The 25,171-nt window shown below is 36.2% G+C and overlaps 1 protein-coding gene across 1 annotated transcript in view; it reads right to left on the bottom strand.

Moving 5' to 3' along the window:
* The window catches only part of PHF14 (PHD finger protein 14), a 171,276-nt gene that overhangs the window by 91,896 nt on the left and 54,209 nt on the right, over positions 1 to 25,171 (bottom strand). Inside the window, exons 7-14 of the mRNA XM_049768882.1 lie at positions 23,644 to 23,781; positions 19,240 to 19,386; positions 18,318 to 18,588; positions 17,933 to 18,039; positions 16,304 to 16,399; positions 13,960 to 14,063; positions 11,304 to 11,435; positions 4,016 to 4,184 (exon numbers count right to left, since the gene is read on the bottom strand). Of these exons, the coding sequence (XP_049624839.1) occupies positions 4,016 to 4,184; positions 11,304 to 11,435; positions 13,960 to 14,063; positions 16,304 to 16,399; positions 17,933 to 18,039; positions 18,318 to 18,588; positions 19,240 to 19,386; positions 23,644 to 23,781 (1,164 nt within the window). The remainder of the gene's footprint in view (positions 1 to 4,015; positions 4,185 to 11,303; positions 11,436 to 13,959; positions 14,064 to 16,303; positions 16,400 to 17,932; positions 18,040 to 18,317; positions 18,589 to 19,239; positions 19,387 to 23,643; positions 23,782 to 25,171) is intronic.

The following is a 25,171-nucleotide window of genomic DNA, read 5'->3' as shown; positions in this document are numbered from 1 at the left end:
AAAAGAAACCCCCCCCATGTACTTCCCTACCTTCATTCTCTGTAGAGAAGTGATATTCTTTTTTGTTTGTTTGTTTGTGTTTTTTTGTTTTTTGGGGCCACACCCGGCGGTGCTCAGGTGTTACTCCTGGCTGTCTGCTCAGAAATAGCTCCTGGCAGACATGGGGGACCATATGGGATGCCGAGATTCGAACCAACCACGTTAGGTCCTGGATCGGCTGCTTGCAAGGCAAACGCCTCTGTGCTATCTCTCCAGCTCCAAGAGAAGTGATATTCTTTTGAATTTGTTTTTAGATCAAATCTGTCAGTGCTCAGGACTTACTTCTGAGTCTGTGCACCTATATCATTCCTATCATGGCTCAGGGTGCCTAGGTTCAAATGCATGTTTGGCTTCTGCAAGTTTAGCTCTTTCTGAGCATTCTCAATTTGAAGAAGTAAAGCAAATCAATAAACAAGATACAGATTTACAGGAAACTCATATACACATGTCATTGATGTACTTACTGAGTTGCTACTTCTATTTTTGTTTTGTTTGGGGGGGGACACATCTAACAGTGCCAAGAATTAACTAGTTCTGTACTCAGGAATCACTCCTGGATGAGTCTGAGGGGTTTCAGAGATCAAAACTGGGTACACTGTGTGTAAAGGCAGAACCCTATGCACTATACTAACATTCCAGCAAAGCTGCTTCTGATTTTATATTTAAATAACCTCCTATCCTGATGATTGGCTTCTAGAACAGCATTTCTCAACTTGGGGACATACGACCCCCTTCAGGTCTCCAGGAAATTTAAAAGTAGCCACAAATGAATATCACACATGTAGAAGGCCATGGCAGAAGATTAAGAAGCCATAAGTAAGAAAGAAGGGGCTACAGGGAAGAAAATAAGGTGGGATGGAGGCTATTTAACAAAGGTTGAGAAATACTGCTCTAGGACCTAATTTATTTTTTTATTTGGGGGGGTCACTCCTGGCCACATTCAGGGGTTACTGGCTTTATGCTCAGAAATCACTCCTGGAAGGCTCAGGGGACCATATGAGATGCCGGGATTCAAACCACCGTCCTTCTTCATGTAAGGCAAACACCTTACTCCCATGCTACCTCTCCGGCCCCTAGGACCCAATATTTAAAGCTGGAAGCACAATAGTCTATTACCACAATTTAAAAAATATTAAATTTTAAAAAATTTAAAAATATTTCTTAAAAAAGATCAGCTCTTTAATTAAAAATTAAAAACCAATATAAAGAAAAAATAGCAGAAGGCAACAGATATACTATAGTAGGTAGAAGACTTGACCTGTGACTGACCCAGGTTCAGTTCCTGGTACCACATACATGGTTCTGAAGGCTGCCAGGAGTGATACCTGAGCCCAGTGCCAGGAACAAACAATGAAGCATGGCCTCCAAAACAAAACAAAATAAATGAATAGGAATCATAATCATTTTTCTAAGCTGTAGCATTTTCCAGCTTTTAAATATACACTTAATTCCTTAAGTGAGAAAATAGTCAGACTGCATTCACTAAAATTATTGACCACATAGACTTTTCCATTTATTGATGGGTATCAACAAGACTAAGACAAAATGAATAGGGTCAGGGGCTGGAGAAAGAATGCAGTAGGTAGGCTATTTGTCTTGCACACAACCAACCTGGGTTTGATCCCCAGCACCCAAATGGTCTCCTGCATGCCACCCAGGAGTGATAACTAAGTATAGAACCAGGAATAAGCCCTGACCACCAAATATGGCACAAAAGAAAAAAGAAAAAGTTTAATGTTAAAAGTGTTTAAAGTTCCCTAATTCCTTTCTGCAGGTACTGACAGATCAATTAGAAAAAGAGGATTTTTGAGTTATTAAAAGATCCTCTTTTATGACGTTATTAAAGGGTCATCTTTTATCTTAAATAATGCTAAACTATAGGCATATAAATTACTATTATAAAATATGCAAAATTCCACATTAATGATAATACTAGCCTCAAGGATTTGATGAAAACAATAAAGTTTAAAAGTTTCACAAGGGATAATCCTTTTATACATAGGCATGTTAAGATATAACAACATTGCTCTAATATCTTAAAAAAATGGTATAAAATAAAATGGTATAAAATGGTATAAAAAATTTAGAAATAGAAAAACTTAAACTGCCAGAAGATAGTACAGTGGTTAAGATATACAGTGGTTATCATATACCCAACCTAGGTTCAAACCTACCACCATATGTTCCCTGAATACTGGGTGCAGCCCTAGCAACTCAAGTACTACTGATACGGCCCTATGAAACACCAGGAAGGTAGCCCATGTTATCTCTAGCAGCACAGGGCCCAGAAACCATAACACACTTGGGCTTTTGCACTGAACTTCTGGCCTGAGGTTGTTAGCCAAGAATCACCTGGTGCAGCATTTGGGCCTCCTGCTCTGGAAGTTCCCAAAGCAAATGAAGAGATAAAATTAATTCTCTTTAAGAGTTCATTTGTAGGGGCCGGGCGGTGGCGCTAGAGGTAAGGTGCCTGCCTTGCCTGCGCTATCCTTGGACGGACCGCGGTTCGATCCCCCGGCGTCCCATATGGTCCCCCAAGCCAGGAGCGACTTCTGAGCGCATAGCCAGGAGTAACCCCTGAGCTTCACCGGGTGTGGCCCAAAAACCAAAAAAAAAAAAAAAAAAAAAAAAAAAGAGTTCATTTGTAAACAAAATATGTGTATAAAAAAATTTTAATTCTAGGGGCCGGGCGGTGGCGCTGGAGGTAAGGTGCCTGCCTTGCCTGCGCTAGCCTAGGAGACGGACCGCGGTTCGATCCCCCGGCGTCCCATATGGTCCCCCAAGCCAGGAGCGACTTCTGAGCGCATAGCCAGGAGTAACCCTGAGTGTCACAGGTGTGGCCCAAAAACCAAAAAAAAAAAAAAAAAAAAAAAAAAAATTTTAATTCTTTTAAAATAGTGGAAAAAATGTTAAAGTAACTTCCATCAATTAAATAAATTCAATCAAAATTAATTTGATCAATTTAGAACACTAAACTTCAGTTATCTAAGAAAGACCAATTCTCAGATTTGCCTTATATCTTAAATAGCCCAAAATACAACACTGAGCTAAATAATTAGATGACCACTTCCAACTAATATATTTATTTTTAATATAAATATTTCAATATAACATTAAATATTATAGTATTTAACATATATTTAATTTGTATAAATTAATCATATTTTATGAATTATATTTAATATATAAATTATATCTTATTTATAAATTTTATTATACAAGTAATTTTAGATAATATAGTCTACATTAAGTATGAATGTTGAACATTAAATATAATACTTCAATAAATTTAAAAGTATATCATTAAAAAGTAACTTAATGAATTATAGGTCATTATCATATAGGTGGCTACTCTAAAGAAAATTTTTGAAAACTATTTTTAAAAAATATGAAACTAAAATCAAATAAATATAAAAAAATAACAACTAACCATAAGATATATGGAAACTATTTCCAATGTGCCTGCCCAGTTCAGCTGGTAAAAGCAGCAAAAATTTCTCCCCAATGATTTCATAACTGCGTAAGTTAACTCTCATGAGTATTGAATTGAAATTCACACTACTTATATAATAGAAATGATAAATTCAATTTTATTTAAAATGGTTGTAGGTTGTAGAGCTTTCAGGCACATGGTAATACAAAATGAAGAGGAGAAATAAAAAGTTGGAGAGGTAACCTACAGGCAAAAAGGATGGGGATGTGATTGCAGAGTAATTTACAAAGTCTTATGAGGCTTTCAAAATGTTATATTTTTGAAGTATGTCAACCCCATGAGTGTTCATCATTTTATGCTTTAAATTGAATGTATGAAATATAAATCTTTCATATATATACACTATATCATAATGTACAATAATGAACTTTAAAAATAATAACACATTTATTTGGCTGCTAAGTAGGTACCCTTTGCATTTATTACTTCTTAAATTTTGGCTAAAATTTTGGGGATGATTATGATGAACAAGCAATAAATTACCGTGTTTCTTATTGGAATCTTCTTAGGTTCTGGGGGCATATCCTGTGGAACAAATTTCACTGGTTCCTTAATCTGCCTCCTTGACCGTTTGGTCCCATCTGGTAAGGTTTCCATAGCCATGTCTGCTTCCATGTCACTGCTCCCTGCCTGGTCACATTCTGAACATTGCCTATACAAAGAAAAAAACGTACATATTCACACATTTATTTATGCCTTCTAATATTAGCTATGATTTCTAAATTTCACATAAGGAATAAAATTTCTATAATACATATGAAGAATAGGTATACAAGACCCTAGAAATTATATAGTTTCCCACTGAAAATCATAACTTTCTCTAAGTAACAGATACTATAACATTTAAAAATCAAGTCACCCGTGGGCTATGACTTTACTCCTTGTCAGAGCAATTGATATCTTTTTATGTAATGAAAAACTATCCTGAATATACCAACTAAGAAAACTCCAGTCTAGTGATCCTTACTATTTATTAATTCATTTGGAATTAGTTTTATAAAAAAAATATAAGCCTGTGTGGAAGGATATATATTTTTAAAAATGCACCAAGTCACATAAACTAAAAGTGAGAAAAATTTTCATATAGAATAGGTACAAAAATCAATACTCCATGAAAGCAGTGCAGAGAAAGAAAGGTAAAGCTGAAAAGAAGCTTAGAATAGTATAATAAGCAAAGTATATTATATAAGTACATGAGAAGTAAGCAGACGGTTACACAGTAATTCTAGTTAGCAATATATATATGGGAGGGAAAATAGTAGTAAGCAAAGTTATCACAGGCTTATAGAGCATTTAAAAATGCTACTGAACTAGGTGACATTTAGGGTATATATCAGTAGACTTTACAGAAATTTAAATCAAAGAGAAGATTTCTAGCATTTTCTAATTTCATCTTATGACTATTATTTAGTATGGCCAAACATCCAACACGGCATTAAGAACATATTAATAGGATATGTAAGAACAAAGCATTAAATAATTTGTATGTTGTATAAATGCAATAAATTTAAAATAAATGGCATAGACTACTATGCTTTTAAGGAGCGTATTGCTTAACTTCATGTCCCAAAGCACCTGAGTCCTAGACACTACAAAATGAACTTCAATGTAGAAACCCATGTAGAACATCCATTAACACTACTGGCATTCTAGTATATTATAGTATTTCTCTTAAATTATTTCAAAATATCTAAAGCAATAATATGTTCTGCATTCGAAAAGAGCAAACTTGACTATATGAGAAAGTAGTTCTACTGAAGTAGAGAAAGAGGGCCCAAGATACAACAGGGGCCAACCCTGGTTTGGTTCCCCAGAACACCATCTGCTATGGCCCCTGAGCACCACCACGTGGCCTATGTAGCAACATTACAGAAAACTGCAGAGAGCCCTACAGAGCACAGCAAGATAAGCAGGGCATGAGGCGGTGGGAGCTGGAGGCAGTTGCAATTCAGCCCCTGAAGAGGTTGACTGATGGAGGGATGGAGGATGAGGTCTTTCCCCTCCAGTTCGGAGCACGCGTCTGCCACCCTGTTCAGCCGGTAGTTCTGAGGTGAATCAGTGGGTAAACAGCTAGCAGACAGTCAGGCTTGTGAAAATATTAGCTTTATTCAGAGGACAAGACTGAAGCTCAAAGCCTCAGCATCAGTTCCAGCCAAAAAAGCCCCTCGCCTTCCACAGACCCTTGTTTGTATCCCCCAGAATCAGGTACCACCCAATGGTGGGAGCAGAATCAGGTACCATCCTAGGGTGGGAGCAGAATGCCAGGTCACACCCTAAGGTAAGGCACAACACCAATCAGGGTAGGGTCAGTAACATATAATCCCATTAAAATGTTTACATACACAACAGGAGGAAAATGCGAATTTGGGAATAAAATGAATTCAGATAGCCTGAGATTAGTATTTAAGAAAGTAGGGTTCACTGTCTTCTAAAATTAGAAAGGTATTCTGTACCAAAAGAGCATTAGAATTCATTTCAAAATTTTCCATTTGCAACATTTATTATTATTAAAATTTGGACTAAACATCTTTCACTCAGGCTAAAATTAAGGAAAGGCTAAAGATAATTGCAAATTCATAAGGTTTTATCAAATATCTACAATTATGTGGAGGCGGAGATATAGGACAGTGGGTAAGTTGGTCTTGCAAGCAGCCTACATGGGTTTGATCCCACCTAACGCCCCCCAGGAGTGATCTCTTAGTGAAGATTCAGGTGTAATATCTGAACACTGCCTTGTATGACCCAAAATCACATCTTCATCCTCACTCCAAAGAAAAACTGCAATAATTCAGTAGTAATAATTCAGTAGTAATAATAAATCAGTAGTAATAATTTTGAAACATATATTTAAATGTTTTCAGATTTACAAATGATTAAGCTTAATATTAGGTTTCAGAATAAAATTCTAAAGAATTAAACATGAATGCAAATGCATGGAGTTTGAGAGATAGTACCATGGGTAGGGAGCTTGCCTTACATGCTAGCAGCTGACCCAGGTTCGACCCCTGACACTCCAAGAACCACTGAGTACCATCAGAAGTAATCTCTGCAACATCAGCAGTCGGGTGTTTGCTTTGCCCGTGGCTGACCTAGGATGGACTGTGGATAGATCCCCCAACGTCTCATGGTCCCCCAAGCCAGGAGCGATTTCTGAGCTCATAGCCAGGAGTTACCCCTGAGCATCACAGGGCGTGGTCCAAAAGCAAAACAAAACAAAAAAACAAAAATTCATTTCTTGACTACCGGACTCCATTTTCACCTGGGAACGGCGTGGCCTCCACCGGGGCAAGGGAGCTGGGCCGGTTGGGCCCTAAATAAACAACCAAAAATAATAAAGAAATAAAATATGGAAAATGATTATGTAGGCAAGTGGTGATCAATTTAATCTCAAAAAAATTAAGCATTTGGGGGCTGGAGAGACAGCATGAAGGTAAGGCATTTGCCTTTCATGTAGAAGGATGGTGATTCAAACCCCGGGTTCCATATGGTCCCCCGGAGCCTGCCAGGAGCGATTTTTGAGCATAGAGCCAGGAGTAACCCCTGAGTACTGCCGGGTGTGACCCAAAAACAAACAAAGAAAAAAAATTAAGCATTTGAGTAGATCTTATCATAAAAGAAAATAGTAGAAGGCAGAATTTAAGCTCTAAGAATGTGAGATACGTAGCTGGTGGTGCCTTAGAGGTGTTGAGGCGCTGTGTTCAATACCAAGTACCATATAATTCAGAGAGCACTTCAGAGAGTAGCCCCACACAATTAAAAAGAAAAAAGAAAAAAACAACAAAAAACAACATCATCCAGAAATCAAAACAGAAAAAATTAAATTAAAATTCATTCTTGGGGCCAGAGCGGTGGCACAGCAGTAGGGTGTTTGCTTTGCCCGTGGCTGGCCTAGGACGGACTGTGGATGGATCCCCCAACGTCTCATGGTCCCCCAAGCCGGGAGCGATTTCTGAGCTCATAGCCAGGAGTAACCCCTGAGCATCACAGGGCGTGGCCCAAAAGCAAAACAAACAAACAAAAAAAATTCATTTCTTGACTACTGGACTCCATTTTCATCTGGGAACGGTGTGGCCTCCACCGGGGCAAGGGAGCTGGGCCAGTCCCGTGACCTTCAGCAGGCCGATGGGTCAACCATTTCACCCCAGCCCATGCAAAGGTGAGTCCGAGGGAGAGGAAGGGAGCACAAGACGGTGACCCCGCCCACCTCGCGGGACTGGGCGGCCCAGGCAGCCTTCCCAAACAGCTTTTCCCTCCTTCTCATCAGTCCTTTTTTATGAAACTGCGCGACAACTGCTGTTAGTCTACATTATACCATAATGTTCATAATTATAGGTTGCCTCTAGGAAAGGAAACAGGATGCACAAAACCCGCTGGATAATAAAAAATGGTATATACTCCCTATAAAGTGCTCATTACCATAACAGGTATTTGCGAGAATGCTCTATATACAATCTAATCCAGGTAGCCTTTCCCCAATAAAGCTTACCCTCATCAAATAGGATTGGACCAGAAAATGGAAAACCTTTGCTGGCTTTATTCTCTCTTCTCTCTTTCTCTCTTTCTCTCTCTCTCTCTCTCTCTCTCTCTCTCTCTCTCTCTCTCTCTCTCTCTCTCTCTCTCTCTCTCTCTCTCTCTCTCTCTCTCTCTCTCCCTCCCTCTCTCCCTCCCCTCTCTGCTCTCTCCCTCCCATTTTTTAATTTTATATTCCATTTCACCTGGGTCTGCTTTTTAACTGTAACCCATGGATCGATCGCATGAGTATATATGTTCACCATACCAATGGCTGTCTAATGTTCATCTGTAATAGATATAATATCAACTTCATGGTATAGTCTCCCCATACTGTGCTCATTCTCATGCCACTGGTTATTTAGACTTAAAAACTATGATTGTTCTTAACAATGCACACACAACTTAAGCTATGAAGTCTTTCTTCAGCCTAGTTCACCCTTACCAAACATGATCAGCCTAAAAGGAAAAAAAAGGTGTGTGGGGGGGTAGGTGGGGGAAGGGAACCTTTACAGTAGACTTTGCCAACTTTACTTTCTCTCTCTTTTCTTTTTCCCTTCTTTTCTTTAAGTGTTCTGTTCCATACTGCCTGGGAAAGCATTTCTAATATAAACCATGCATCTATCCTCTGGCTGCCCATGTAGGTGCATGAGTGTATGTGTATACCATACCAATGTCAGTCTAATATCCATCTGCAACAGATATAATGTCTACATAGTATAGTGCTGTATAGTATAATCTCTCCTCTATTATAAATAACCCTTCCTTCTCCACGTTTTTTCTTTTCGTTTACCACCATACAAACCCTTTTCGAGTTTTTCATGTTATTTCTCCACATTTAGCCTTTTTTTTAACCCTCAGTCCTTAACTTCTCACAAAGCAGAACATTCTCCCCATCCTAGTCAGATGCCAACCAGCTCCCAAAGTGAAAAGATAGATTCTGAGTATGAGAAGAAACAGTCTGCTGCTATTGATTTGTTCTTGGTGGCTCCTCTTCCTTCATCTTCCTTCACTGTCGACTTTTGCTTGCAACCAGATTTGGTTCCTGAGAAGTGTGTCCCCCCCTCCCCCCGCCGCCATTGAGGACACTTCCTGATATGGGACTGTTGGGAGCCATCTTCCCTACACTCCACAAAACCAAATCACAGGTTGAAGCTGTACCCTGGATCTTATCCCTTTCCCGCCTATTTCAAAAGATTTAAAGAGGACATATAAATTTCCTTTGAATATTTATTTTAGATACACTCCTTTAATAGGCATATAACCATTATCGAATATCTTCTTATGTAGCAGCAACTTCCCCTATCCTCGAAATCTGTTCACTATGGAATAATAGTAGATAAGTCTCTGTTCAGAGTTCATGTAAGCAAAAGGTTCTGGGGACTGTTGGTCTTGACACCTTGGCCCCCCACATATACTAGTAATACCTTGTGGCATTGTCCCTTTTTGCATAGGCACATTAAAATGGAAAAGGTTAACTGATGCAAACAAGTTCTTATCTAATAGATAGGAACACAACCTGCAGTGGGACCTTACAATCTAAACACTTGGCATAGTGACTTGGCTTAGATTACAGTTGATTGGACATTGATCATTCACCCCTGAACCATGTATGCCACCTACGGAAACAAACATGGTTTCCTACAGCAGCACCAGGAACAAATTCTACTAAGACTGTACTACTGCCATGGCATTAACTTACTCCAAAGACAGGTATCATGTCACCCTGACAGCCGGGCAACAGCAACAGTCTGCTTTTAGGGCAGGATTCTCTGCAATGAAACTGATGGTAAGATGGAACCAGAAGACACTATAGATCACTCGAACTCCGACATAGGACCTATACAGAAACCAGGATCGATAACTATAGTTATCTGTAGTTATACAACTGTGATGGTGGAGAGCTGACCACGGAGAATGACTATGGGGTTGGAAACCTAGTATGCCCGGAGCCTTGAGTTGGTCTTATGCCAAAATACTTCAGGAGTAAGATCTCCCTGTTTTTTAGGCCAAAGGTCTTTCTAATTCTTTCCATATTTTGCTGTGCCTGTACAAATGACATTATCCATACTCACATCTTTTTTTTAAGTGTATCTCCCATCTCTAAGAAAAAAAAAGGAGCATACTAAACCTTCGGCTATTGTAGTAATGACTTTATTGGTGATACAATAATTTCACAAATATAACTGCTAGTGAACTCTCTCCCCTTCTTTTTCCATCCCCTTTTTATTTTTCATTTTTCTATTTTCTTTCTTTTATTTTATTTTTTGCGGGGGGGGGGGGTGGTGGACACACCCAGTGATGCTCAGGGGTTACTCCTGGTTATGTGCTCAGAAATTGCTCCTGGCTCGGGGGATCATATGGGACATCGAGGGATCATATGGGACATCGAGGATTGAACCCAGATCCTTCCTGGGTTAGCCGCATGCAAGGCAAATGCCCTACTACTGTGCTATCGCTCCAGCCCTTCTTTCTATTTTTCAATAACTTCACTTTCTGTCCTCCTGAAACAAATGTATTATAATCAGTTATGTCAACTATGTGATACATTTTCTTTTAATAAATTAAAAAAATAAAATAATAATTACCCTTAAAAATTCATTTCTTAAAAAAGTTTTAATAGTTTTATTTATAATATTATAATATATTCTGACTCTGTATTCAGGAGTCCATATAAGGTGTCTAGGATTAATCTGGTTTGTCTATGACAAGTTAAGTACCTCACCCATCTCTAAATTGGCATATTTTTATATTTATACATAAATATATATTTATGTCTTAAGTGTTCTCACAAAATAATTTAAAGACAATGACATCAAATAAAGAATGCCTTAATTACACAAATCATAAAATTAAGATTATCATTACTAAATTAAATAAATTTTATTGTCAATTATATCTAAATAAAGTTGAAAGAGTACTAATAAACTAGTAATTCAAAAACAAGCTAAGGTAATAAAAAACTAGTACCAGGTACATGAGGCCAAATCCAGCCCCCCAAGTATCACTGGGTATGACTTTGAAGAACTCCTAGAACTGCTGGGTATTTTCTAAGAGGCTGACTCAATAAAGAATCACCAGGACTTGGGCTTCCCAAAAACCTTAGGGAGGCCCTAAAACAATAACAAAAATCTTAAAAAAAAAATGAGTTCAAAACTTGATCACAAAGCAATGTGACAAATGGATGAACTGCAAGTTTTAACATTTGTAGTAATAACATCAATGAAGTCTTAACATTTGAACTTCCCCAGCTGGTACTTACCAATAACTATTTTTTGTCTTTCTTGGCATTCTTGTAAGAGGAGGGTCTAGACACCCAAGATGGTAATGGAGTTTACACGTATCACACAATAACAGAAGATGTTGGTCATGGTTCTTCTTACAAATTCCACAACTTGAATAAAAGTGGCAAATAAAGAATTAAAAGAATTGTCATAGTCGAAATAAATTTACAAAGTTTTTAAATTTCACATATTTCCCTTGATTAGCAAAAACTGCTTATATTCATGTATACATATACATATATTTATACATACATTTTGGTTTGGCTCAGGAGCTACTCACTCTTGGCAGTGCTCAGGGGCCCATATAAGATATCGGGGATTGAACCAGGGTCAGCTGCATACAAGGCAAATGCCCTTCCTGCTGTGCTATCATTCTGGTCCCAGTATACATAATATTTTTAAGGACAATAAAGATGCTGTTTTAAGAATATGAGAAAATAAGTGTATTCTAGAGTAAATGTGGATTTCTCCAGTGAGGATAGCATCACAGAAAACCATTTACAAGTCCCATATTAGGATGTAGATGACTCACAAGATAGTGTGGGCCCCATACAATAAAGAAAATAGTTGTACAAGTAGAGGAGACAAGTGTGGACAACTGTGGATTTGGGACAGAGTACCAAAATATTATTTACACTGAAATAAAAAATGTACACATAGCATATCTCTTTATAATACCAAGTTTTAATATCTAAATAGTATTTTTTCAGGATAGAAAAACTGAATAGTATAAATTTACAATAGTACAAATTTAAATATAACTATATTCAAATTTTAGAAGACTCTTATCTACTAAATGACTAAAACTAGAATTTTTAGAATAATTTAACATTAGTTCAGCTGTTCCTCTAGAGATCATAAGACTTTTCCAATTGTCTAAAACTTGAGAAGTTGATATGACAAAAAGTGTCAATCTTTTCCCACTGTTAGTTATAAACCTTTCAAAGTTGCTCTATTGTGTAAATGAACAACATATAAAAATCCATCTCCAAATCAGTCTTAATAATATAGGGTCTGGAGAGATAGCACAGCGGTGTTTGCCTTGCAAGCAGCCGATCCAGGACCAAAGGTGGTTGGTTCGAATCCCGGTGTCCCATATGGTCCCCCGTGCCTGCCAGGAGCTATTTCTGAGCAGACAGCCAGGAGTAACCCCTGAGCACCGCCGGGTGTGGCCCAAAAACCAAAAAAAAAAAATATATATATATATATAGCATTTGATATTAAACTGAAGAAAGTTTTACTTTGTTTTTAGTAGCACATTTTTTAAGGATTATATTATTTCCTGTACATAAAGGCCATTTAACTATTTCCAAGAACTCTTGACCTAAAAATCTAGGGTATGTTTGTTCATATTGGGAGTGTAAAAAGTGACAAAAATACCAGACTGATAATACAGAGGATAGGATGCTTGCTGTGCACATAGTCTGCCTGGGTTCAATCCCTGGTAAGCCCTAATGGCCCCCCACAAGTCCCACAAGAAGTGATCCCTGACCACAGAGCTCTGAATACCACTTGGTATAATCCAAACCTCCCTGCTCCTGTGCCCCACAAAAGCAAGGAAGATATTGAAAACTAAGAAGGATGACCATCCTGTACTAATTAAATGACATGAATGTTTTTACCCAAATACTTAAGGAAAAAAATTTTAAATATAAACACAAAACAACCAATACTTGGTCTCAAAGTTGCTTAGGATAGAAAAATGCCACTTAAAGATTCCAAAATATAAATAATTGTAGTCATAACTGGAGTCACAAGCTAGTCAATTTTGGGAAAGCTGGACTTCACCCTGTACACTAACATATCATAGGGTATTTCCAACATTTAAAGGAAGTTATCTACATAGAAAACCAACAACAAATAATAATGTTCATGAATTATTATTGTTGCTATTGTTATGATTTCTGAAAAACTGTGGTAAATCATGCCTGTATTTATATAAGCATATATACAAGCATATCTTAATATATATTTATGTATATACAGCTTCTTCCATCCTTTCTCAAAATACGCAGGTACAGGAAACAATTAAATTGAATCATAACCAATTTATGTATGGATATAATATGATTTCACTATTCTAGTGAAATGTTGAGTCAAATAGTAAAGAACAAAACTACTTGAAGAAACAAGAATTATTATAACTAAGCATAGAGGAAAGAAAATGTCAACAAACTCAAATCTAAATCTTCATTATCACTACAACACAAAAACAAGATTCTGAATGTATATGATACCAATCACTATTTAAAAACACATACAAATATAAAGTTCATTAGTGTAAAATAAAATATTAACAACTGTTTATATAACTTACTGCTTTCAACATTAGAAAATAATCACTAAAGTAAATTTTCCATCCCCACCACCAAACTGTTCATTCCATGAAGCTAATGTACATATCCTACAGGATATAAAATGTCCTTTTTCTTTACATTAAACAAAGAGAAAATTTCTTTTCCCTATCATTCAACTTGGAAAGTGTTTTTCATAAGAGTATAAAAAAATGAGCTTTAAATTCACTCAAATTGAACTTAAAATCTGGTACAAACATAATTTATTTAAAAAGTTAAAGCATATTAAAATTCAGTTCATAGGTATAAAATATTGATCTAGCATAACTTCATTACTTGCCTATAAAGTACTGCAGGAAGAATAGATGTCTTTTGGGTGCCTCCTTCTTTTTTACTTGGTTTTCTCTCCTTCGGTGCTCGCAAAATTGCTGGTATATTCAACTTCTATTAATTTGAACAAATCCATACATATAGTTTTAACGAAAAAAAATATAACAACATTTTTCTGTTTGGCACAAGTCAACTGTGCTTGGTTTATGAGTGGTAAATTTCATTTACTATTTATTATTCTTGAAAAAAAAGTATTGAACTGTTTTTGCCCCAGAATTATAATCTTTAGAAAATTATAATTGTACTTTCATTGGGAACACTAAAACATCATGAAAACTAAGCCTGACTTAGGCTTTACATAGTGAAGGACACGTGTAAGCATATAAGTAGCTTTAAAAAAAGAAGAGAAACAAAACCACAGAACACTTGGTAAAAAGAATAATAAGGCCGTTTATTTTCCTGGGCATCCTAGGTACAGTGGTGCTCCATAGGTTAATTAGAAAAATTATCTTATTGGACCAAACTCTCCACAAAGCAAATGAGATTCCCTTAGGGTTTCTACTAATCTATACTACACTGGCTTCTCAGACAGCAACCATCTATCAAAGTCATTTCTCAGTGGCCCGATGGGCCAGCATCTGTTCAACCAAATGGAAAAAAAGTGTCATCCAAGCAGTACAAATGAAGTCGACTTCCACGTTTCTTTTTTTTTTTTACAACTGCACAAGAAAATTTATGAACTCCTGTTAAAAGTAATTTAACAATAAAAATGTGCTTTTAAAGTATGTTTTGTATTATACTAAACAGAATATTCTTATGAGATAAACTTTCAAAGCAAGTCAAAAGATAACATTAAACTTGGCAAATATTTAAAAGACTGGCATCCAACACTACTTTCCTAAATCAGTAAAATCCATACTCTTAAAAAAATTAATAACCTATCAACCCAAAGATCAATTCACAAAATGCCCCTAAGCATTCTCACCCTTTAAATTATATTACACAATAATATGTCACAAAAGAAACCCATCTAAAGCTACATAAGACACAATAGTTACCAGTAAGTATTACTTCTAAAATAACAATTTGGTGTTAGCTTGTTTGTTTTGTTTTGGGGCCACACCCAGCGGTGCTCAGGGGTTACTCCTGGCTCAGAAATAATTCCTGGCAGCCTCAGAGGAACCATATAAAATGCCAGGGATCTAAACAGGGTCGACCTTGTGCAAGGCCCTACCCTCTATACTATCACTCCGGCCCCTAAATAATAATTTGTATAATAAATTTGACTCTTTTAAGCCTCTAAAACAAGTTAAATATAGCTGTTTTTTGAAAAGCATCCTTCAGAAATAAAATTGCTTTCATTGTGAACAGATTACAATGAAAATCCACCATGTTGAAAAAAATGAAACTGAGAACAGCTCAATGGAATGAACTCTTGCCTTACATACATGAGGTGCCAAGTTCAATTTCCCAACATAAGCTATAAGGACTGACATATATAACCCTGGAAACTTCCAAAGAGCTAAGTGTGGTCCTTCTGGCACCAATACCATTAGCACCAAATTGTCTGGACTAGTGGACTAGAGTTCTCAGGAGTGGCCACAGCCTTCTCTGAGCATTGCCTGGGAGGTTCCACACCAAAAAATAACTAAAATTGTTCAAATAAATTATAATTTACAAATGATATACTCAATACTGTAAATAAAAACCCATTCAAAAACTGTACTTGGCAAAGTTTCTTTTGAACACCAAGTACTTTAGCAGTTTTGTAGTTCTTCTAAGAATTCATAGAACTATAATGGAAACAAACCATAAGGTGAGTTTTACCAAAATTATAATAAGTCATTATAGAAGAAAAACTAAACGACTAAAGTTTAAAACAAAACAAATATCTTTCACAACTTAAAACCAAATCAACACAAATATTAATCTTAGTTTTCCTATTAAGTTTTATATCACTCCCCTCAAAAGAAGAACTCTATAAACCACAAGAACAGAACATAAAGATATGAATCAAAGAATTGAAAACTGCTAAATTAGAGAAACAAAGAACAAATTAGGAGTAAATTTAGGCTTCCTCTCCTAACTTCACAACTAGTGACAGGTTAGTGAGTTAGAGCAAAAAAGAAAAAAAATTTAAAACAATGGAAGGAAGCCACAAGTACTCAAAGGGTAGCTTCCACTATTCCAGACATCTTTCACATGCAAAAAAAGACTTTATTCCAGAGTTCGTTAGTTGACTAGTTAAACCAAATCAATCCAGAATTCTCCTGCTAGCAGTGATACTTGCGCCAGGAATCTGATCTTTGACAAAATAAAACAGGAGCAGAGATTGCAATTGGAAAGAAACTGACCTGGCCTGTGATTCTGCCTAGTAAGGCCCATATTCCTTGTCCTTCACTTCGAAGTTTGCCATTGAGGTTTTGTAGTTCTTCTAAGGATTCACAGAGCTATAAAGCAAATAAACCATTAGTAAGTAATCAAAATACTGAGTAACATATGTGGGATCCCCTCAGTGACACTATTCCTAACCACCTGGCAAACAGAACCCCAAAGAGCAATTGTTCTGGGGATCCCATAAAGCAACTGTTTCAGGGATTCTACTTGAGGAAAAAAGCTTCCAGAGAGACACTGCTACAGATATGGGGAAAGACATCACAAAGACTCTCGGTGCCATAACGCCGCCGTAATAGTGGTTCCTAATAGATAGCTCTGGTTGAAGGAGAGATTAACTATCTACAATGTGTTGCTCCTGAGGCATTCCTAAGCCCCAACATTTATGCTCATCTTCTCTTTGGTGCCACACTCACCTCTACTCCCACTAGCTATATTTCTGCAATGATAATACTTACCTACATCTATATTTGGGTTATATTTACTATGTAGTTTTCAATAGTAAGATGAAGAATGGCATTACAAAAAAATTTCTTATGTGCTACATACTACAAATCTCCTTCAGACTATTTTATCATAGCTAAGTAGTATTTCCTTATAAAACAGGACTTTACAAACACCTCATATTTGGGTGTTTCTTGTTTTATGAACCTAGAGTTTGAAAGACAGTATCTGAGGAACATAGTTCCTCATAAGTGTTATATTAATGCTTGAAAGCATAAGATTTGGAGTTTTATCCTTGGATTGAAATTCCAGCTCCATTATATACATGTTACAAGATTTCTATTTTCACCCTCTCAAAAAAAGTGTGTGTGTGTGTGTGTGTGTGTGTGTGTGTGTGTGTGTGTGTGTGTGTGCCATTCTGTCCCTAAATGGGCACATGTTTTATTTCTCCTGGTGTGTGTGTGTGTGTGCCATTCTGTCCCTAAATAGGCACATGTTTTATTTCTCCTGGTTGGTATTATACTATACATCAAAAGAATTGAATAAACAGTTATTGTGACCGGGGAGAAAATTTAAGACAAAAACAAGAACTTAAAATCAATTTGTAAGTTCTCTACAAACATAGAATAAAAGGTTTATAGTATAGCAGACAAGAATAAGAAATGTAGCTTGTTCTTCAAGCCTGAGTTCTCCCTTGAAAACCTATTTTACTTGTCTGTATCTGTCTTTGTTTGCCTATTTCCACTCTAGAAAAGCCTCTCTCAAACACACACTTGTCCCTTTCTCTTCCCTCATATCTTTCTAGATAAGTTTCAATAAAATCTTACTTCAACAACAACAACAACAACAAAAAAACATGTAGTCTGCCTAGTTCATATACCAACTCAACTTGACTCTCAACCTGAGCTTGTGAAAATCACTTCTTTAGGACAATCTCCTCTCTGAAAAATGAGCAAAATTCATAGCCAACATTAAATAATCAATTCATGTAAATATTAGTGATAACAGTGAAGATAAGTGAACTGAGCTATAGGGAAGATCATAAAAACTTCAAAAGAATTTCAAAAACAAAAACAAAAACAAAAAGCTGCAGTATTACTTAAAAAACACCCACACTGAATTATATTGGTTGGTAATCATCTTACCTTATTATACTCCACGTGAAGTTTTTCTTGCTCATTCTCTAATTTATCCTTTATATTCTTTTGTTCAGCCATATTTTCCTGAATTTGAATCATGCGCATATTTCTCTCTATTTAAATTAAATAATCCAATTTTACTTTAGTAGAAAAATAATAGTAAAACATAGAGATGATCACATAAAAAATTCCTATGGTACTTTTAACACTTTTAACTTTTGATGAAAACATGAACCTAGCATTTATTACTTGATCTAATGAGCAAGACTAATACATTTCTTTCTTCTTTTTTAAGACTAATAAATTTCTAAAACTGGACACACATAGCAAATTATCTTCACTAGAAAATTGTTCTTTTTAGAAATGAACACATATCAATATCTATACTGACCAAAATAGTAATTGACAAAATCAGCAGTGAGAGCTGGCTGCTTATGTTTTCTCCTCCCATCCACACTAGAACTTGTATCAGAATTGTCCACTGGGAAGATATCGGTGCTGATTCCCATTAGTTCTGCTTTCCTCATCAGTTTACGAATAGCTGAAGCACTACTAGTAAGTGGTCTGGGCAATTTTTCCCTGGGAACCCAGGCTTGGGGTCTTGTGGATCGAGCTAATTCTGCTTTGGCACGATATTGCTGAAGCCGAGCATTGATTCTTGCCTATTAAAAAAAAGAGAGAGAGAAAATATAAAAAATTTAAAAGACACAAAAATGGAATATCTGCCTTCTAAATAATTTTTCATTAAGAGAAAGTAACTGTTATCATAAATCTATATCAGGAAAAAATAAATTATCCACAGCTCATAAAGTATACTCTAATTTTCTAAAATTAAATAAACAGGTCTGTAAATAAAAATAGTATTAATCTATGATCATATTTGTGAGAACTGGCTCAATTAAGCAGAAGTTTATCCTCCCAGTAAATGCAAACATATCCATAAACTTATTTTACACAGAAATAAATTTTAAATGCTGGACAAACTGATCAAATTTCCTTACATAAAATAATATTAGAATAAACTACAGGGAAAACATGGTCAATATACTGCACTAAAAGAATAATTTCCTCAAAGTCATATTATTCTATGTACTTGGAAATTTAGACACATCCTTTACAATTGGCTGCTCCATTAACTAGATAAAAAGCAAAATATCCAGTCACAACTGTAGTCTTCATTTATCTTAATGACAATCCATATTCTAAGTAATCAAATTTCATCATTATAATTCACATTTCATTGGCAAAGACATGCGATTTGAAAGTTGTAACCTTGGAAAGTAGGAGATAAACTTTAGAATGGAATTTCATACCTGTGCTTCTGGTGATAGTTGCTTCTCTCTCTCTTGTAAGGACATTTTACAATAGGACTGCAGCGCCAAATAGTTTTTTCTCTTCCATTTTCTATCTAATCTATCTGCATGCTGCTTACAATAAGCAAAAAATGGGTCTGCTATATCCTATACCAAAAACAGAAGGGGAAAAAGTAGAACATATTATAAATAATAATTTAAAAAACCTAAAATCAGATATTTTAAAATGTTTATAGTGTTCTTTTCTAAAATAAATAACAAACACAATATTTATAGTTAAAATGAAAGACTGATGTTCTAGGAACTTAATCCGGACATCATTTTCAAAATTAACACTTTTTTACCCTTTAGAGTATGCTATAAACTTAGAATAATGAAACAAAATAACATATATATGAATATATGTATTTGTGTACCTGACAAGAAAACCAGTTTAAACAAATATGATTTAATAATTTTATGTAGAAACCATCATAAAATAGTGAAGTTATGCTTGTATAGATTAATACTATGAAACAACAACATATTCAAAAAACACAGAACAAGGCAGATAGAAAGAACAAGTGGTGGGATATAGGCATTTCTAACTGGTTAGAAAAACATGAACAAATTTTGTCCAAGAGAGAAACAGATCAGAAAGGTCTAGCCTTGTTAGTAATACAGTTGAAGTATTAACTCTCTATATAACCATGTAACTTCCACTGAAAGCAGAGTTTGCTAACTCCATGGTACTAGTTAGAGTATATCTCCCTCACCACCACCCTCCAAATAAATAAATAAATAAATAAATAAATAAATAAGGTACAAGGACAAAGACATAGCTCAAAGGCTGATCATAAGCTTTGCATGAACAAGGCCCAGATTCAATTCCACATACTTTATGGTCCTTTGAGTACCATGCGAATGATCAAGTACAGAGCCAGGAGTACGTTCAAGTACAACCAGGTGTGCTCCAAGGGAAAAAGAACTTATAAGTAGGCTATCAAATAAAGATATTTACTCCACTGACGAAAGACATATTTCACAAATACATAGCTGAAGAGTCTTCTATAGACAGGGAGAGAGACAAAACACAGCAGAATTCACACCCAGTTCTAAGTGGCCTCATATCATCACTGGGCTTGAGAAAGAACAAGGAGCCTTCAGACCTACATTGCCAGGCCCAGTATTGCTGAGAGAAACCCCAGAAATCCCAAGCACCACTGGGTAGTTGGCATGGATTTGATTATCAGCATCCTATATCGTCTCTCAAGCCTACAAAGAGTGATCCCTGAGAGTGAGCCAAGAATAAGCCCTGTGCACAATTAGGCCCAAAAGTAAAAAAAGAAAAAAAACAAACAACAAACAAACAAAAAAGACTATTAATAATATAGCAATTTAAAAATAAAATTTAAAAATCTCCATAAATAATATAATCCATGAAAAAATTAACTCTTCAGGACCAGTTAGGATGCACACACACAAAACTACCCTGGTCCTAAGTTTTCTCTGCATAGTGACTTTTTGGGTTTTTTTTTTTTTTTTTTTTTGGTTTTTGAACCACACCCATTTGATGTTCAGGGGTTACTCCTGGCTAAGCGCTCAGAAATTGCCCCTGGCTTGGGGGGAACCATATGGGACACCAGGAGATCGAACCACGATCCTTCCTTGGCTAGTGCTTGCAAGGCAGACACCTTACCTCTAACGCCACCTCGCCGGCCCCATCTTTTGTTTGTTTTTTTGTTTTGTTTTGTTTTGTTTTTTAGGCCACACCCATTTGATGCTCAGGGGTTACTCCTGGCTAAGCGTTCAGAAATTGCCTCTGGCTTGGGGGGGACCATATGGAACGCCGGGGGGATCGAACCGTGGTCCTTCCTTGGCTAGCGCTTGCAAGGCAGACACCTCTAGTGCCACCTCACCGGCCCACCCTTCTTTTTTCTTTTTGGGCCACACCCAGTGACCCTCAGGAGTTACTCCTGGCTATGCGCTCAAAAATCACTCCTGCTTGGGGACCATATGGGACACCAGGGATCAAACCAAGGGCATCCTGGACTGGCCATGTGCAAGGCAAACATCCTACCCCTACATGGTGACTATTAACAAATAAAAGTTTATTCTTTAGATCTGTCTCAAGGAGGTAAAATAAAAAGCTACCTATATGCCATAAATAGTGGACAAGTGCATTTAGGGCAGAGAAGGGACTATGACAATGACATTTAGACATGATCACAAGGCCAAGAACTGAGTGCTAAAAGGTGATTAAGTGATATACACAATAATCCTTCAGGAACAATACTGCAAACTACAGTGTTTAACAGGAAAAAAAGGAAATGGGGAAATGTCTACCATAGAGGCAGGCAGAGGAGGGGTGGTAGAGAAGGGAAACTGGGGACATTAGTGGCATGAAATATGCACTGGTCAAGGGAATTGTACATTGTATTATTGAAACTCTATCATGAACAACTTTATAACTATGCACTTCACAGTGATTCAATTAAATTATTTATAAAAATTTTAAAGCTATCTATGTATATTATTTTATTTAAGTTAGAATAAAAAGAAGATTAGGTTATTAAAATGAAATTTCACAATCCAAAAAGAAGTGGTAATCTTGAAAAGAACAATTAAAAAGAACATAACGGCAAATAATAGCTTGCCATTCATCTTAACGATAAGGTTTCCCAATATTAATATATATGTATATATATATATATATATTTCTACATACATATATAACTTCTTTAGTATGATATACAGAGATGCCATAGTAAATAACATTGTGAATAAGATCACAGAATTTGGAAATGCAAACATACAAGTCTTGACTTCACTATTTACAGTTTTTGCAGTTGCAAAAGTTGATCAATATTTCAAGGTCTCCATTAACTCATTATTAAAATTAACCTAAAATTAATTTCTTCATATGTATATAAGAAAATAAAAAATGTAGACACAAACAGCTATTTCCTTCATGACATATTTTAAATCTTGGTAACAGAAATGTTTTCTCTAGAAGAATAGAATAGCACTGCCAGCTTGCTTAGAGGATACTCTTGGCTTGAGGCTTGGGAGATCCTGTGGTTCTGGGGTTCAAATCTGAGGCGCCTGTGTATAAAGAATGTCCTCCATTGTTTTGCTCTCTCTCACTGATCTTAGTTATTTACTTCCTAGATATGTTGTGAGTTCCTTATTTATCTCAGGACATTAGTTCTTTGTCAAATTAGTTCTTTGTCAAATTGTGTGAATATTTTCTCCCATTCAGTAGAAAGTTGGCTTTCTGCAACAATAGATAGAACTGTAGAAAATCAAGCTAATTGAAATAAGCCAACAAGGATCAGATGATCTCTCTCCTATGTATATGGAGAAAAAAAGGGGGGGGGGGGGGACAAAGTCAAACAAAAGCAATTCCTGTACTCTGACAACACAGCTTAAGTTCCCATTGGAAGAGGAAGGTCAATGAACCAAAATCTAGAGTCAATGGACCACAGTGGAAAGATAATGGTTTTACTTAGGCGGGGATTATGTGGTAACATATATTTCAAAAAGGTATAAAGTTACTCCTCTAAAATACATTTTTGTAAACCAATTTCAATACAAACTTTTAAATTATATATATTTAAACTATACACAGATGATATTCTGAGTATCATCTTTTATCTCCCCTGGTCACTCCTCTAAAACTCATACAAATTCAATATCATTGATCTCTTCAAGGTATCAGTATTTCCTACTGATTTTCTGGTTAGCAGTTGGAAGTTAAAAAAGTTGAAAAGCTCTGATTTCTCTAAAAGTTATGCATACATTCACACACATTAATATTTTAGTTCTGTAGCAATTTAGACTATGTTTAATATCATGTTAGATCTCACTAACAAAATTTTAACATTTAGCTTTAAGACTAAAAGCTTGTGTATTTTTTTTTTACTAAATCTTAGGTCACAGAGCTACACAAAACATTAAAGATAAAATGAGGGCCCAGAGAGATAGCACAGCGGTGTTTGCCTTGCAAGCAGCCGATCCAGGACCAAAGGTGGTTGGTTCGAATCCCGGTGTCCAACATGGTCACCCATGCCTGCCAGGAGCTATTTCTGAGCAGACAGCTGGAGTAACCCCTGAGCACCGCTGGGTGTGGCCCAAAAACCAAAAAAAAAAAAAAAAAAAAGATAAAATGAAGTTTTTCTATGATACATACCTATTATACACAACAACCAAATCATGAGATATCTTATATACATATTCATCATCTATAATTTAGTTAAAATAAAAATGCTGGTGGCTCAAAATACCACATCACTAATCCTGACCATGAGATTCAGCACTGTTAGCAGACCAAGTATCATTCAGAGTGGCTCCCAATTCCTGAATATAGCTGGAGGGCCATAAAATAAATTAATAAGTAAACAAAAATGACTATTAATCTATTACCTCTTCAGCTGCTGCCTCTGAAAGCAGACCTTCTTTTTGGGCACAAGTCACATGGAAATAGGCTCTGCACATCCCTGCATCACAGCTGATACAAACTCCAGTTCTTGCAAAACGAGGGTCTTCACAGAAGCTACACTCCTACAATAAAATATTTTTTCAGAGTAAAATTATTTCCAGAACACAGACTCCATTCTGATAAGACATTCACAAGACACAAATGATGAAGCAATAATTTGTTAAGACAAAAAATGATCCTTTATGTAACTCTAATAAAGCCAAAGTTCCACTAATATAAGCCCAAGGATTAATGTCATGGGACTAATGTTAGTTAGCATTTTTATATATGAGTGTTAACATATGTGATCTCCTATTATACATCAACATGTAGAATTAGCACTAACATTTTCCCGAAAAACATGAGAAAACTGCAATAAAAATGAATTTAAAATTCAACTCAAAATCACATCAAAAATCATCTAAAGCTCAGCTTTCAAACTAAGGTGATCTTAATTTAAAGCTTTTTGGATGGATATGGAAATTATTGTGCTGAGTAAAATGAATTAGAAGGAGAGAGATAGAGAATAATCGTATTCATCTGCAGGATATAAGAAAAATAAAAAACAGTATAGTGATAATATCTAGAAACAGTAGAGATGAGGGCCAGGAGGAACAGTCCATGGTAGGAACCTTGGCACAAAAATCAGTGAGTGCAGTTAGAGTAAAGAAGGGTCCACTATCACAAAGATCACTAAGGACTGGGTGTCGAACAGGGATAAAGAGACATGCAAGGTACCCCTTCATTAACAATAGTACAAAACATAGTTTCGGGAGGGAGGGAGGGAAACATAAAAAAGAGAAAGTGTATGTGAAGCAAAATGCCTGCCCCAGAGACAGGCAGGGTGGGTAGATGGAATAGAAACTAGGAGCATTGGTGGCAGGAAATATATACCAGTGAAGGGTAGTATACATTCTACGACTGAAACTCAATTATGAACAATTTTGTAACCACAGTGTTTAAATAAAGTAACTATAAAAAATTTAAATAACCTATTTAAAGACTAAGCTTTTAACTCTTAAGGTCACAGATAAGCAATATACTGTAACTGGGCAAATGACAAATAAAAATCCAGGAAAAATTTATCTAAAGAACTAGACTACAATTTTTTTAAATATAAATTGTTTAAATAATTTAAGAAAATTAAAAATAAATTGAGGAGCCGGAGAGATAGCACAGCAGCATTTGCCTTGCAAGCAGCCAATCCAGGACCTAAGGTGGTTGGTTCAAATCCCGGCATCCCACATGGTCCCCCGTGCCTGCCAGGAGCTATTTCTGAGCAGACAGCCAGGAGTAACCCCTGAGCACTGCTGGATGTGGCCCAAAAACAAAAAACAACAACAACAACAAAGTTGAAGTAAACTGGTAATATCACTACTGGTGATATCAGTAGCTTATTTTTGGGGGGGGGAGTATTTGAGAAAAGATGCTGCCCTACCCAGCTGAGCTCAAGGCTTACTCCTACCTCTGTAC

The sequence above is a fragment of the Suncus etruscus genome, chromosome 1, assembly GCF_024139225.1.
Source record: "Suncus etruscus isolate mSunEtr1 chromosome 1, mSunEtr1.pri.cur, whole genome shotgun sequence".
Classification (NCBI taxonomy): domain Eukaryota; kingdom Metazoa; phylum Chordata; class Mammalia; order Eulipotyphla; family Soricidae; genus Suncus; species Suncus etruscus.
Note: the sequence above shows the minus strand (reverse complement) of the source record. Positions and strands in the feature narration are given on the sequence as shown.